The 14,528-nt window shown below is 39.0% G+C and overlaps 1 protein-coding gene across 3 annotated transcripts in view; it reads left to right on the forward strand.

The window, feature by feature from the left end:
* Positions 1–960: 960 nt before the first annotated feature.
* LOC137979950 (threonine aspartase 1-like) overlaps positions 961–14,528 on the forward strand; it is a 16,431-nt gene continuing 2,863 nt past the window's right edge. Inside the window, exons 1-12 of one of the 3 annotated variants that reach the window (XM_068827271.1) lie at positions 961–1,141; positions 1,371–1,438; positions 2,637–2,705; positions 3,607–3,727; positions 4,123–4,207; positions 6,345–6,424; positions 7,057–7,166; positions 8,558–8,671; positions 10,801–10,876; positions 11,676–11,739; positions 12,229–12,275; positions 12,911–12,991. In XM_068827271.1, the coding sequence (XP_068683372.1) occupies positions 1,063–1,141; positions 1,371–1,438; positions 2,637–2,705; positions 3,607–3,727; positions 4,123–4,207; positions 6,345–6,424; positions 7,057–7,166; positions 8,558–8,671; positions 10,801–10,876; positions 11,676–11,739; positions 12,229–12,275; positions 12,911–12,991 (994 nt within the window). In that variant the 5' untranslated portion in view covers positions 961–1,062. The remainder of the gene's footprint in view (positions 1,142–1,370; positions 1,439–2,636; positions 2,706–3,606; positions 3,728–4,122; positions 4,208–6,344; positions 6,425–7,056; positions 7,167–8,557; positions 8,672–10,800; positions 10,877–11,675; positions 11,740–12,228; positions 12,276–12,910; positions 12,992–14,528) is intronic. The other 2 variants (XM_068827272.1, XM_068827273.1) reach the window with 2 other exon arrangements.

Raw genomic sequence — 14,528 nt, forward strand, 5'->3', positions numbered from 1 at the left:
TTCTACTTCTTTCTGACCTAGTCCGGAGATCGCGTTTCCAATAGCCCATTTTCCAATTCTCACGGCTGGACTGGACCTAGCATGAAATGGAGATTAATGCGGGCAAATCTTTTCACAAACAAATTAAGGTGCGCTCTTAAGTGTTGCAGGGTTTTCCCGTTCTGGCACGGTAACTTTTCCCGTCACAAAAATGACCGAATCTATTTTGACAATAATTGGTCTTTGATATGGTACCATAACATCGCTGTTCAGTGTTGTAGTGTCGATCCTTGTAATAAGAACGTTTTTGAACGTTTCAAGTGTTGAAACTGGTTTGAGCCACCTTAATTTGCCCGCATTAGCCTCTATTTCATGCTAGATCCAGTCCAAACGTGAGAATTCGAAAATGGTCTCCAACCGTGGTCACAATTTTTCTTTTCACCCAAGATTTTCATGTCACATTCTGAACAGTCACTTCTGTTGAAATGAAAGTGCTACACGGCCAACGTTTGAAAAAAAAAACATGTATCCCTTCTTGTAGCTTATACTGACGAACACATGAACTCAAACAGGAGCCCAAGTCCAGGAACGTACAATTTCATTGTATTTGTGGAAGAGCGTTTTTACAGACCGAGTTATTTTTAGATTGATTCTCCAGGGAAAGAAGCCTTTTCTAGCTAACCACAAGCCTTGCTTGAGAAATTATTTCCCATGCGATCGAGACTGGTCACTCGTGAAAGCCAAATCTAATTTAAGAACTGGTCTAAAAATAGCTCGATTTGTGAAAATGCCTTTTAATATACAGATAAGATGTTGGAGATGCAGGTTCCTGGTTATGGGCTCCTTACTCTACCAATGGGAGACATCAAATCAACTCAAATCAAATCCTGGTTTTTGATGACTGTCTGACGTCAAGTAATATATTTGCAGCTCAAATTTTGCCCGTCCCGTCCCGACTTAGCTGCTCAACGAGCCCGCGATAGTCACAACCAACCAAGATGGCGGACATGGCGTCAAAAATGTTACAGAGAGTAGCGACTTCCATTGCTCAATTTTGTTCGAGTCCTTGATCGAATCAGACTGATGAAGCCTTCTGAAGTAAAAGAGGACATGGAAGCACGCAGTCTCCGCCTTGGCTTGGGATTTGTCGCAGTTCACGTCGGTAAAGTTTTCAAAACCAAGAGAGGAGTTTTTACGCTAGCGCTAGTATTTTAGTAAAACAATTTGACCAACAGACTTTGTAAAATTACAGACTGCAGACAAGGGCTAAAAACAACCCACCTAATGCTAGCCTTACGCCCAACTAGGCCTAAAATTATACATGGTTCGATTTGGATAGAAAAACACATGACCAGTATGAACACATAACACTTTTTTTTTTTCGAATCCAGGAGCTGGATTTCATTCCATCTCAAATGAATCTGAATACAAGGAAGCCTGCAAAACTGCCTGTTTAACGGTACTTATTAGAGTATTAATCCTATGGCTGCCTTAATATTCTTTCCAGATAGGGTTGGAGAGAAGAATTTTATTGAAGGAAAATACTTCTTTAAAATGGGGTTCCCTGATTGCCAAAAACTTCGAAATGGTATAACTATGGTGGATGTAAAACACAGGTCAAGACTAGTGGCTCCACTGATGATGACAACTAAGCCAAAATACAAAAGTCTCCCCTAGACGACATTTTTGTAGTCAAGTGCTTTAGGCTAGGAAACACTTTTGGTGTTGTTTATATGTATTTTATCCGTAGCACAGTGACATTTACTGTGACCTGTGTTTTAGACCCGCCGAAAGAACTATTCCTGTCATCACCTGACGGAATTGGAGTAGCGCCCACCCCTGCCGTAATTTACGGTAAAGGTAATGAAGTAGGAGCCTTTTGGGCTGACTTTGACTTTCAGTCGGTCTCTTGTCTCTTGTCATGACTCATTTCTACATCTACATCTACATCTACACGCTCCAGCACTCGGCAAAGTCCTTTTGACTTATGGCTGTTTCTGCTTAGGTGGCCTCATACACCACAAGCCTTCACACATGTGGGCTGAGTTTCTGTTCTGTTGATCTGTGAATCAGTACTATCCAGACCATGTGATACAACAAGTTGCTTACCTACATACCCTTAAATACCCAATTCTCCATTACCCTAACCAGGGCTTCTATTTGCCATGCTACAAGCCAATAATTTTTTTTCTTAACATTTGAAAGCTTTACTCTAGCCAACTTCATATCTATGACAAAATGCTAAGCTGAGAATTACAGTGATACTGGTGTGGCGCAAGTTGTTCGAAGGGTGGATAGTGCAGCTATCCACTGGATAACTCAATATTATTGGCTTTACTAGTATTTGTCCGTTGGATAGTGATTTATCAACCAAGGCCTGATGCCTGATTTTGTTAAGCAACACAAGTGTTCTGTTAAGCATTTGCAACATATTTCCAACAAGATTAGGGTAAATTCACTAGCTGTTTATCTTTATTTGAGGAGCAGCGATGGGAGGGCAATTTGTGACATCTGTATTCCTGCAACTAAGTGATGCTGACTTTGGGGAGAAGAGGCAGGGAACACTTCATGACGCCTACTGAAATTGACATGCATCTAATTACCATGCATCTCATGACATAATTATCTAATTCAACCACTGCTCAATGACATTTCAGGCAATGAAGGCTTTGAAAAGTGGACTGTCAGCAAGAGAAGTTATTTCTGTCGCAATAACAACCTTAGAGGTATTTGTTGAATTTTGTGAGACAGTATGATTGTGCGAAGAAGGATCAGCATTGAGAGCAGCCCAGGGTTGTCGCAATGACAAGAGCTCTCTCCAGTGTGCCTTACGATCTTGGACAAAACTCATTGGGAAAATGTGACACACCACTATAGAATGCTCATTCCAAAATTTGTCTGTGTGATGAGAGATTTAATCACCTTACCCCTCCCCCTAATCCAATGTTGGTTTAGAAACAGCCAAGGCTTGCAGAGGAATTATTAAACCATGAAACACCGAAACAGCTATTTTCTAGAGCTACGTTTTTTTCTCGAACACTGAAGCTTACAAGATAACAAATTTAGCAGATGTTGGTATTGTTAAGAATTTTGTGGCATCTGCAAAGAAGGTAGGCGTGGTCTCCAGTCGTGGGTGTCTCAGTGCTTAATCTGGATACAAATTTAAGTCTTGTTTCTGTGTTTTGGTATTTCGTTTTGCTGAATCATGGTTTAGTAATACCCGGCTTGTGCAGTATTTTGCACCATATTATCAACATTCATATTAGGGAGGGGGGGGGGGAGTGGGGACCAATAAACCTTTTTTGTGAGTGGGAATTTTTCACAAAAATTTTGTCCAAGATTTTATGTTTAATTCCACAATTTGCTTTCTTATGTGGTTAAAGTTTGTGACTGGAGGTACAGCCACAGTGGCTGTTCCAGCAAAGGTCTCACTGCTAGCCTGTTTGTTGCAATAAATAATTATTATCATTGTTATTGTTAGCATAATAATGATAATAATATTGTTAGCATGAGCATCATTGTTATTGTCATTTTTAGTATTAACTAGTGTTTTTATGATTACTATTTTGACTATAATGATTGTTATTAATAATAATAATATTATTATTATTTATATTTAATTTTTAGGACCTTCCTTGTACTAATGCAGGTGTGGGCTCCAACTTAACGAAATCCGGGACTGTGGAGTGTGATGCAAGCATAATGGATGGCCACTCTTCCGGGTTTGGAGCAGTTGGTGCTTTAAAAGGTCAAAAATGAACTGAAATGAACGGTGCATCTTTTGTACACATACGTGGACTCATTGATATGTTACTTAGGTTAATTTGTAAACTCTGTACTGTAAAAATTTAACATAAAATCTTTGTTAGTCTATGTAGTGACCATCTTGAAAGCATCTGGGCTTAGTCGTTATGTGCATTTCCTTTTCTCGTCTTTTCTATATAATTCCTCTTTTCCCTGTCTTTATCATCAATTCCAGTTTCTGTCAATTAACGTTCTATGCTCAACTTGTAAACGGTAACAATACAAAAGAAAGAACCTTGATCAGAATCCTGTGAATTTAACCGTGCAAGACAAGAAAAGTCATGTTGTGTATCGTACATGTAGCTACAACTTTTTGCATTTATTTGTTTCAATTCATAGGCATAAGAAATCCAATTCAAGTAGCTTGCAGACTGATGAATGAAGAAATTCAAGGGCCATCAATGTTGGGTCTCATCCCACCAAGGTGTGCATATACCGGTAATATAAGGCCCTTCAAGGCGCAAAGCTAGCATGCAACACAACGTCAAAATCTGGCTTCAACCATCTTGAATGAAACTTGACAGTGAAATGTGAAACTCTAACTTAACCCATTCATCCCCTAAGGGGGTCCCCATTGACAAGTAAAATCATCTGGTGTTAGACAGAGTTTATTATGTATGCCAAAGATGAATTTAAAAATCTGAAAGCCAGAAACTTCCATGGTACATGTTAATTCAGTTACGTACAAATGCATTGCATTCTTCAACTAGTTCATTATGCTTAAAATTATGCCAGCACAATCTACCAAAGGCGCGCGCGGAGTTCCGCTATAAATGGTAACCCTTCAATGCCATTCTTTACGTGCTTTTCCATCCGCTCCTTTAATATCCGAATTTTGTCAATGGTGCGAGATCCGAAGAATCTATTTCGGAGGAAAATTTCCACCAGAAAGAAAGTCATTCCTCTATTTTCCCATTGAACTTAGATATAGTTAGCTTAGGAAGCCTGGTCGCTAGGGCTGCTCTCATTGTTTCGCTACTGGCTGCTTTTTCGTGTTCGCGGTTTTTCTCGAACTCCACCTTTTGCTCTAAGAGTTGACGTTTAAATTCCATACTCCTTTTGTGTGCTTCAACCGCTTCATGCTCTTTCTATTCGAGGTCCATGTCCTTGATTGCGCGTTGAATTTTTCTTGTTGCGTCATCAGCGCTCTCGAGGTGTTGTTCGGTTTCTTCACTCCATGTTGCAATTTCGTCTTTGCTTTCACCTTTCGCAAACTTCTTCTCCTCAATCACTGCTTTTAGAGCTTCCACCGCACTCACGATACTTGATTAGGCCTAAACAAGTATTTGACATTTTCTCCTTGATCCAACTCTCTCAAGATTTTAAAGTTAGTAATTATGGCAGACCATTAAGTAGGAAAATTCCAGTTAAAATAAACAAGTATCTCTTTGAAATCAGGGCCTAGAACTTTGGTCACTTATTCAGGGAGTTAAGTTAACATAGTTTCGAAATCCAAAGGAAAAAAATTGATTTTTTTATCCTAGTACCACTTTAAGGGCCTCAATTTAATAAATACAGCATGAGCTGTGAACTGTGTGGGTATTATTTTACAGTGATAAGCTGTAGGCAGGCCATTGTAAATACAGTACCTGTGCTACCAGTATCTCACAAGATTCCCCTATATCTGACAAACAACAACAACAAAATGTTAAGAATAAAGCATTAGACAGGTACGCAGGCAAGCAAGTGAGCAGTTTTTAAATTGCAAAAAGCCATTTTCGTAATAATTATTGTTCAGATAGAGGATACTAATTGGGGTAATGTTTGACCTTTTGTTTAGAGGGTAATATGACCAGAATACTGTACTTAATGTTTCTGTGGGCAGTTAGATTCATGAATAATAATTTGTATAATTCATTAACAAGGCTGTGCTCTAAGGAAAATTTCGGGGAGCCCTTTCAATCATTTCAGCTGGGGTTCCCAGCCCTCTAAACCCTCTCTCCAGCTCCGGCCGTCATGTGCAAAGTCTAGGATTATATGTTACATGTGAAATCATGTGGAACGGTCTTTGAACCGATTGTTTCATAAGATGAAAAAGCATTTTCTGAGAGGTTTCGTAAACTGTAACCACCAGCATATAAAAATTTTTAACCGCCTTATCTGCAAGAAATACAATAAGCCAGATCGCCCGGCTGGGGAACTCGCCCGAAGCCAGTAATAATAACCCTTCAACCGACCAGACACCACACCTAAACAACCATAATAATAATAATAATAATAATAATAATAATAATAATAATAATAATAATTTTCTCACTCGCCCGAAGCCAATAATAATAACCCTTCAACTGACTAGACACCACACCTAAACAACAATAATAATAATAATAATATATATATATAATAATAATAATAATAATAATATTATTATTATTATTATTATTATTATTATTATTATTATTATTATGGTTGTTTAGATGTGGTGTCTGGTCGGTTGAAGGGTTTTTTGAAAGATCATTCCGGATGTGTTGTGATTGATTTGAGACATCTGATAGTTTCAAAGGCTTGGGATTTATTGATAAAATGTTAATTTTAGTTTTATTATTGATGTTATCTTTTAGCTTTCTTGCAGGTGAAGGAGCTTTAAATTGGGCATTGAAACATGGTTTCAGTGGTTGTCTTGATAAAGATTTAATTACAGGCAAGATTTTTCAACTGCTGATAAATAAAGTGGAGGACCAAGTGTGGGTTTCAGGGCATGGTATTGTTTTAGTGTGAAGGTGGGAAAACACTGTAAAAGCAAGTTGTGAGGATGCGTTTACCTTTTGATCACTCGTGTTTAATACAAGTTAGAGGTGGTTTTTATCTGCTCATCAGTAATCTGAGTCTTTCTTAGAAGAGCTTTTCTCCCTATTTCAATGTATTTTCACTAATTAACAGTAACAATCTCTATTACTCTATTACCTGTAATCCTTGGGCACAAGAACGTGCTTGATGTAGAAATATCATAACCCTTGAGGTCCTTTAAGAGGCTGAATGCAGTCGAAGGCAATCCAAAGGCTCCTTTTCAATAGCTTACGGCAAGAATGGTTGTCACTCCAATCCTGTTAAATTTACAACTTGACCCCAGTAACGCTGATACTCATTGTAATGAAAGGCTTATCAAAATCATTGTTATTGCCAAATAGTTGTGCATATAATTATGCTATACCTTCTTTTGCTTTCCTATGCAATCTCTAATTTCCAAGGAGAGTTTTATTGACCCCACAAGATGTTGTGTTATAATGGAACCAAACACTTATTACCACAATAATTTTTTTCCTTCTGTGCAAGAAAGGAGTTTCCAAACTTGGAAGAAGTGCAGGGAAAGGCTTCAGCTGTCAAAAAATTCTGATGATTTCCATAGACCCTGTCAACTTGACAATCTGTGTAATTTATCAAATGTAAGTTGAAAATGATTTGTATCATTTTTTAGTTAGTCTCACTGTGATGACAAGCTTTAAGTTATGGATCAAGTTTTTTTCTTTTGATTTATGGAGCAAACATGAAGCATGTGGGCCATAAATCAATGGAAAAATTGACAATCTGTAACTTACCATACTGACTGTACCATACTGACTGAGAAAACGAGGTTAGTAAGATATTTATTTTATCTCTGAGGTAATCAGGCATGCGGGAAAGGGAACTAGTTCAAGTTCAAGTGGAAGGTTCAACTGCCACAAAGATTGCCACATCAAAATAAAAAAAAAAAAATTTTTCTTCAGTTGGCTTTTTGAAATAAGTTGCTTGCAAGAATAGATTCAAACGATCTTACAAGTTTATGTAACATAAATGACATTAAGAAACTTGCTAGAGAATGTTTTATCAAAATTCCAAAATAATTTAGTGGGCCAGACTGTAGAATACAGCCTGTTAATTTAGCCAATCATATAATGATAAGTCAGAGCTTTTTCAGTTAATTTTGAAGAATGCATGAAGCAAATTTGGAAGAAAGCAAGGTTGGAACTGATACAGAAAACAGCTTTACCGAGAACAGCAAGGCTATTGAACAATGTGTTGTCTCTATGGGAACACAGGAGAGAGGCCTAAGATTCAGGGTGCCTTTTTGTCTCCCACTCCCGCAGGCAATAGACCAGACTAAATTGCATTGATGATGATGATGATGATGATGACAATAGAAATACTACTAATAATAATAATTAATAATGATTATTATTAATATTTGTTGTTGTTTTCTTATCAACTTGTGTATACACCTTATTCCAAATTGGCCACCATTTTAGTAGTATTCGTTTGTTTGCTTGCAAATTCGCCATTTTTGCCAAATTCAAAAGAATAATTATTATGGTAAAACCTTGAACAAGGCAACAAGGGCTAAGTTGCAATCAAACAAAAGAATACCCAAATGGTGGCCATTTTGGAATGAGTTGTATGGTGCAATTGAACGGCATGACTATTCTGGGGGTAGGGGTAGGGGGTAGCAGGAAAGGGGTAGGGGGTGGGGTAGGAGTGAAGGGTACAATAGCTGAAAAACCCAAACTTTTACAAAAATGTTAACCTTAGGCCTAAACACTATGCTTTAGATAATGACTAGGCCTAAGGTTAGCATTTTTGTAAAGGTTTGGGTTTCAGCTATAGTACCCTTCCCCCCTACCTCTCACCCCGTATCCCCCACCCCCGGAATAGTCATGCTGCAATTGAATATTTTGATTTTGTATTAGGAATAAATCAGCGTTGCCATAAGTACAGTTGTGGAACTTAATTTAGCAATTCTGCAGATTTCATGATTTTCTCCGGAAGAAATGGTCATTAGAATCTGTGATTGATCCTTTAGGAAAGTGAGACCCTGGACACAGTGGGAGCTCTGTGTATGGACACAAGGGGAAATCTTTGTGCTGGGGTGTCTAGTGGTGGTGTGTTGTATAAGACACCTGGTCGTATAGGACAGGTAAGTTCACTCCAAAAGTAATAGATAAAATCAACTCCTGGTTTAGAGTAGTTTTTCAATTTTGGCCAGTAAAGCGAGAAATATAATCTCTCGCAAACCTGACAACAAGAGCCAGTCATGTGATTAAGAGCTATCTGAGGCTAAGGAAGGACCATTAAATTCCTAAGGAGAGGATACAGTAAATTCAAGGACCATTTTTAGTACAAAATGTATTTCCAGCAAGGGTTGAACTTGTAGGTCGTTTTTCATTAGCGTTACCCAGTGTATTTTTCCTTTGCTTTGGTTTTATCATTGGCTCTGATTGGTTGAAAAGGGGCATGAGTTCCTCTTACAACACTACCACTACTACCATCACTACCACCACTACTACTAATGGAGCAGGAATGGCATGTAGTGGTGATTGCCCGGGTTTGATTCTGGACTCATGGCCATATGTGGGTTAAGTTTGTTGTTGGTTCTTTACTCTGCTCCGAGAGGTTTTTCTCTGGTTTGCCCCTCTTCTCAAAAACCAACACCTCTAAATTCCAATTCGATCATGCAGGACCGCTCTGAGAGCCACATTCAAGTAAGTGGAGCAGTTATCAGTTATTATTATTATTATTATTATTATTATTATTATTATTACTATTATTATTATTATTATTATTATTATTATTATTATGTTATCTGAAACCATGATAGAGCATAATAATGGGGCCCAATCCTATTGTTCTTAGTGTTAGGATGACTGTGTCTATTTGATGGATAAAGCCTTTCATAGGATGTTCCAAGCAGTGTGATCTTCTGTAGGTCTTTGATTTGGATGTTGCCCGGATCTTTTGGATGTATTATTGTTATTAGTATTATTATTACCACCACCACTACTGCTATCATTATCATTACCACTGCCACTGCCACTACCATTACCAGTGGCACTACCACTACAGCTACTACTGCCACTGCCACTGCCATTACCACTGCCACTACAACTTCTACTGCCACTGCTGCTGCCATTACCAGTGCTATTACCACTACCACTACTACTGCCACTGCCATTGCTAGTGCCACTATCACTACTACTGCTACTTTCACTGCCACTGCCATTGCCGCTACCACTACTTCTGTCACTTCCGCTGCCATTACCACTGCCACTACCACTCACTACTACTGCCACTGCCATTGCCACTTCACTACCACCGGCAGTGCCACATGCCACGTGCCACTGCCGCTACCACTACCACTACCACCACCACCACATCTAGTACTACTAGTGCTGCTATTACTACTACCGTGCAGACAGAACCCACACCTGCAGTGCGCGCGGCAGTCAAAGCTGTGCTATCCTGTCAATACTTTGCCCTTTCTACCCTGTCGAAAGGAGGCCATCAAAGTCTTTTGCTTAAGTAAATACATTATCAATACAGTTTTGACGTCTTCTTACACTTTATTCCAAAACACTAGACTGAAAATTAGATTATTAGAAAATTTGAAAAAGCTCAAATAACAGCCAAAGCACAACAGCTGACGTTCGATTCTCTGCTCGCTGGCAACCCAGTTTTGGCACCAAAGTTTGTTGGCACCAAAGTTTGTTGACAAAAAAGTTGCCACAAAATCTTTTCATTAGTTTCTGGCCCTTTAATTGCGAACATTATTGACGTGACGTCGGAAAGCACAGTTTTTCCTGCTCGCTGAATTCTGATTGGTCAATTTAAATTTCAGTAGCTCTCGTCGAATGCAAGGTAATAATATAATAATAATAATAATAATAATGATGATGATGATGATGATGATGATGATGATGATGATAATATTGACTACCAGAAGTCTCAATCTTATCTAACTGAGTACATGTGCTCTGCTCTTCCCAATATTATTGGGAAGGCTGTACTGCAAGTCAAATCACCATTGGTGGGAGGCGAATGCTCTTACCACTGTGTCAACCCTGCTGTCTGTTGAGTTCCTCAGTACTTGTGGCTCATATCCTTGTGGGCTGTATTCAATATATTCTCACTAAAAAATTAGACAAGCTTGTACAGTGTGACTTTGAGATTTAATCGTTTATTTATCTTTTAAATATCACGTAGTCTGTTTTTTTTTTTTTTAAAGTTGCGACAATTTGGGTGTGTTACATATTGCTATCTACTCTTCAGGCAGCTATGTATGGCAGTGGTTGCTGGGCAACAAGCCTTGATGTCAATCAAGTGGGAGTGGCTTGCTGCACATCAGGTTTGGTTGAAAAGTAGAAAAACCATGCGAATAAGAAAATTGCTGTCAAATCGCGAAATATAGCTGGGAATATAGTTCTCTATTTGTCACGCGCTTTTACTTAAATGCCCTGAACTGTCGTTGCGTTATTTTCATTTGTTGACCGGATGTGACCTTTGATTTAGTTTTTTTACTGATTGACATTTTGATATACGAGACGTGAATTAAAAAGGAAATGAGAGAGAGAGAGGGGGGGGGGGGTGGTGAGGGAGAGGGAGAGAGAAAAGGGGGGAGGGCGTGATCAGAGTACACTGTAATATCAGAGAATAACACGAGAATTAAATGAGCGACGTATCGAAAATTGTGAGTGTTTGGTGTAACGCACTAGTTCAGAACACTAAGGACAAAAACGAGCACTAGTAGGGGTGGTGGCCTCGGGGTAGTGGTGTAGATAAAATCAATTTGTTTGGCCAGGCCAAATCCATGAAACTGTGGTACACAGCCTTCATAGCCTAATAAGAGCATTCACCAGGGTCCGTCAGTTTGAAATGCGAAAAAAGTCAAGTTTGCCAATACTTCGAAAGACAAGACTGCTGTACATTCTAGTCGACTCGTTAGTAGACCGTTAGGGCTTTCTTACTGCAACAAATGAATTGTGAATTGTTTTAAAACCAGCATAGTCTTCTAATCATGAGGTGGAGGACAACACAGATATTTGTTGCAAGTTACAGAAAAGAATACCAAAGACCCTTGAAATATCATTGGTGGTTTGACAGCGAGAAATTATTCGGCAATTATCTTTTTATGCTTCAACGTGTAGGTTGTGGAGAGCATTTGATGAAGACATTGCTGGCAAAAGAGTGTGCCAGTTTGGCATTAAAAAGGTGCGCTGTGACACGATAGGTCCTAATATTGTAACATTTTTTTGTCTCATAGATAATAAAAGATAGTTGTTCAGACTGAGTGAAAGAAATGTATATAATTGAAGCGCGGTTTGTAGACGAAAGATAGAAGTGATCTTCGCGCTTAACTGGACAATTTCAGCAATTGTCACTTTATAGACACCTGAAAAATTCAGGCGGTAATTGGGGTTTTTGAAAACTGTTCAGCTCAACAGTTTTTCAAAGTGTACCTGTGTTGTTTGTAGCTTAAATTTTGAATGCTCCGCAAACATTTTTTTCGTCACGAAGTTTTGACTTGTGTTGTGTAAAAGTAATTTCTAGGTTAACGTTAAGTTGCGTAATGAGTCAGGGCCGAGTTAGTGGTAAGCTACACAAAATTAAGTTAATTGGCGTGACACAGCCCCAGCCCTGTAAGTCAAAAGGGACTTTGCCAAGTGATAAAACTCTGTAAGTTCGTTTTTTACATTTTAGAGATGCTGTTTCAGCCGTTCACGAGGGCCTCGCCGAGAAGTTTTTAGGTAAGATCTGCAATCTTTAATTGTGATAATTGCCATTAGTATCACCCAACTAGTGGACTAATGCAAATCCTGCATTTTGATTGGCTACGCTACTAGAGGACTATTAGTAATAGTCCTCGAGTAGCGAAAAGAGTGACGCTTTCTTTCGTTTTATTCCCAAATAAATATTTCTTTAACTTCCATTAGTAACTTTGTTATTGCCTTTTCTGTCCGACTAGTTGGGTGATACTAAAAAAATTAGACCCTTCGCCCTCAAGGGCCACCGGTCAATAGCCCATTCGGCTTCGCCTCATGGGCTGTTGACCCGTAGCCCTTGCGGGCTACGGGTCTAATTGTTAAATATTTGGGATACAACATTGAGTCACCCGATTTGGTCTATTAGTGCGTGAGCGCTAATACACTTACGTAAAGTTCATTAGTGTTCGAGTGGCAATTGCTCAAGTCGTCTTTGATGTTCAGCTGAAAACTGCTTTATTTTGTGGTACCTTTTCTTGAAACTCGACAAGTTACGCGAAAAAATATGGTCCAACACCGCCTGTACACCTTTGTAGTTGTGTGGTAATAGGCTTTTCGATAAACAATAGTGACGGAATGCTTAGAACTTCTATTGTTGTGTTGCCGTCGTGTCATTTCAGGTGCGAATGTCCTTTCGTCCGTAAAGGAAAAGTTAGGGGGAGTTTTACTGCTGCGCGTGGAAGGAGAACAAGAATGCAATGGTTTGTCATCATTTCGTTCTTATTTGTCCAAATCATGACGAAACCTTTTAGTGTTGAATGATGTTCATACAGATTGCCCAAACTACGGCTGTACGAAGTCAAACTTCGTTAGCTGGGTAATTCGTCCAGCGAAAAAGGCCATCAAGCAAATACAAAACAATCTTAACTATGAGGGACCCTAACCCTAACCCAAGGACCAAAAAGCCACCCCTGACAGATATGGCCTCTTTGATTTGGTGAGGGGTGTAATCCTGGAGGGCGTTCATTTGAATAATGAGGATCTCGCTTGGATGTCACAAGGTCACGCGGTCACCTCATTTTTTAAAATAAAAGAATCTTTGTTTACATTTTGTTATCTCGTTGGCATAAGGCTAGGCTATCGTTTTCTAATCAGTCAGGCACGAAAAAAGTACTGAACATTAAAAATGCAGCATTGCAGAATGAGCTGTCTCTTAAAATTTGAACGCGATATTCCTTGAGCAATGATACTTTGACAATTTGAAATTTGACAAAGAATATATGGGATCATTATCGATTTTGCCACCCAACAATTTATCAGTTTTTGGTGGCTGGATCGTTATCAAAACTAAAACGCTTAAGCAAAAGTTAATATATACTTTACCTTTGTTTCTGTAGATTTTACCTTTTAATGTCCTTCATAAGGTATGTAAGAGAAAGATGCTGGCAATCGTTGTCCCATGGCCGAGGCAGCCTCTCACGGTGAGAGGCATGGACGTATTCCTTCGATGACGTCATAAACTACTTTGCACTATAGTTTTGAAAGAACTTTGGCAAATGAATGTAAATTAGTTCTTGACGTCATCGAAGGAATAGACTCATACCTCTCACTACCTCGGCCATGGGACCATGGGAACCAAAGGTAAAATATATGTTAGACATTTCACTTTTGCAAAGACGATTCTTTGAGATTAGGTGCACTTTAAGATTAGAGATTTAAGTAAGATCAAGATCTTTTACCTTTTGAAGTCAATTTGTAAATAGTGCAGTGCCTTTTGCGAGCAAAAACAAAATGTCAACACAGATGTAAGCAAAGATTCCCTTATGACTCGCACGAGCTATGACTTGCCTCATACTAGGACTTGTTTAGGACTTGCTCAGTGGTAGAGCATCCGAAATAGTAATCGGCATTTTTTCCGAGTATCCCCGAGTCAACATCGACCGATAAAAAAATATCGTCAGTGGTAGAGTATCCTAACTAGTAATCTGAAGGTCGTAGGTTCCACTCCTACAAAAGAGCACTCGGATTTTTTCCGAGTATCCCCGAGCCGCAATGCTCGTCACGCACTCTTTCCTTTCCAAAGAAAGTGATAATAGGAATGGATTGACGAAACAGAAAATATCAGCGTGGGAGGTTAGTACCAAACAAGAATGTTTGGAGGCCCATGGGCAATTTATAGGGTCGTGTTAGAGCGGTTTTCAATTGAGTGTCGAAAGTAATTAGCGAATTGCTTTGGTTTATGATTACTTCACTCAGTGATTGGTTCAAAGTTCTCGCGACATTTTTTCAACCAATCAG

The sequence above is a fragment of the Montipora foliosa genome, chromosome 12 (genome assembly GCF_036669935.1).
Source record: "Montipora foliosa isolate CH-2021 chromosome 12, ASM3666993v2, whole genome shotgun sequence".
In the NCBI taxonomy this organism is placed as follows: domain Eukaryota; kingdom Metazoa; phylum Cnidaria; class Anthozoa; order Scleractinia; family Acroporidae; genus Montipora; species Montipora foliosa.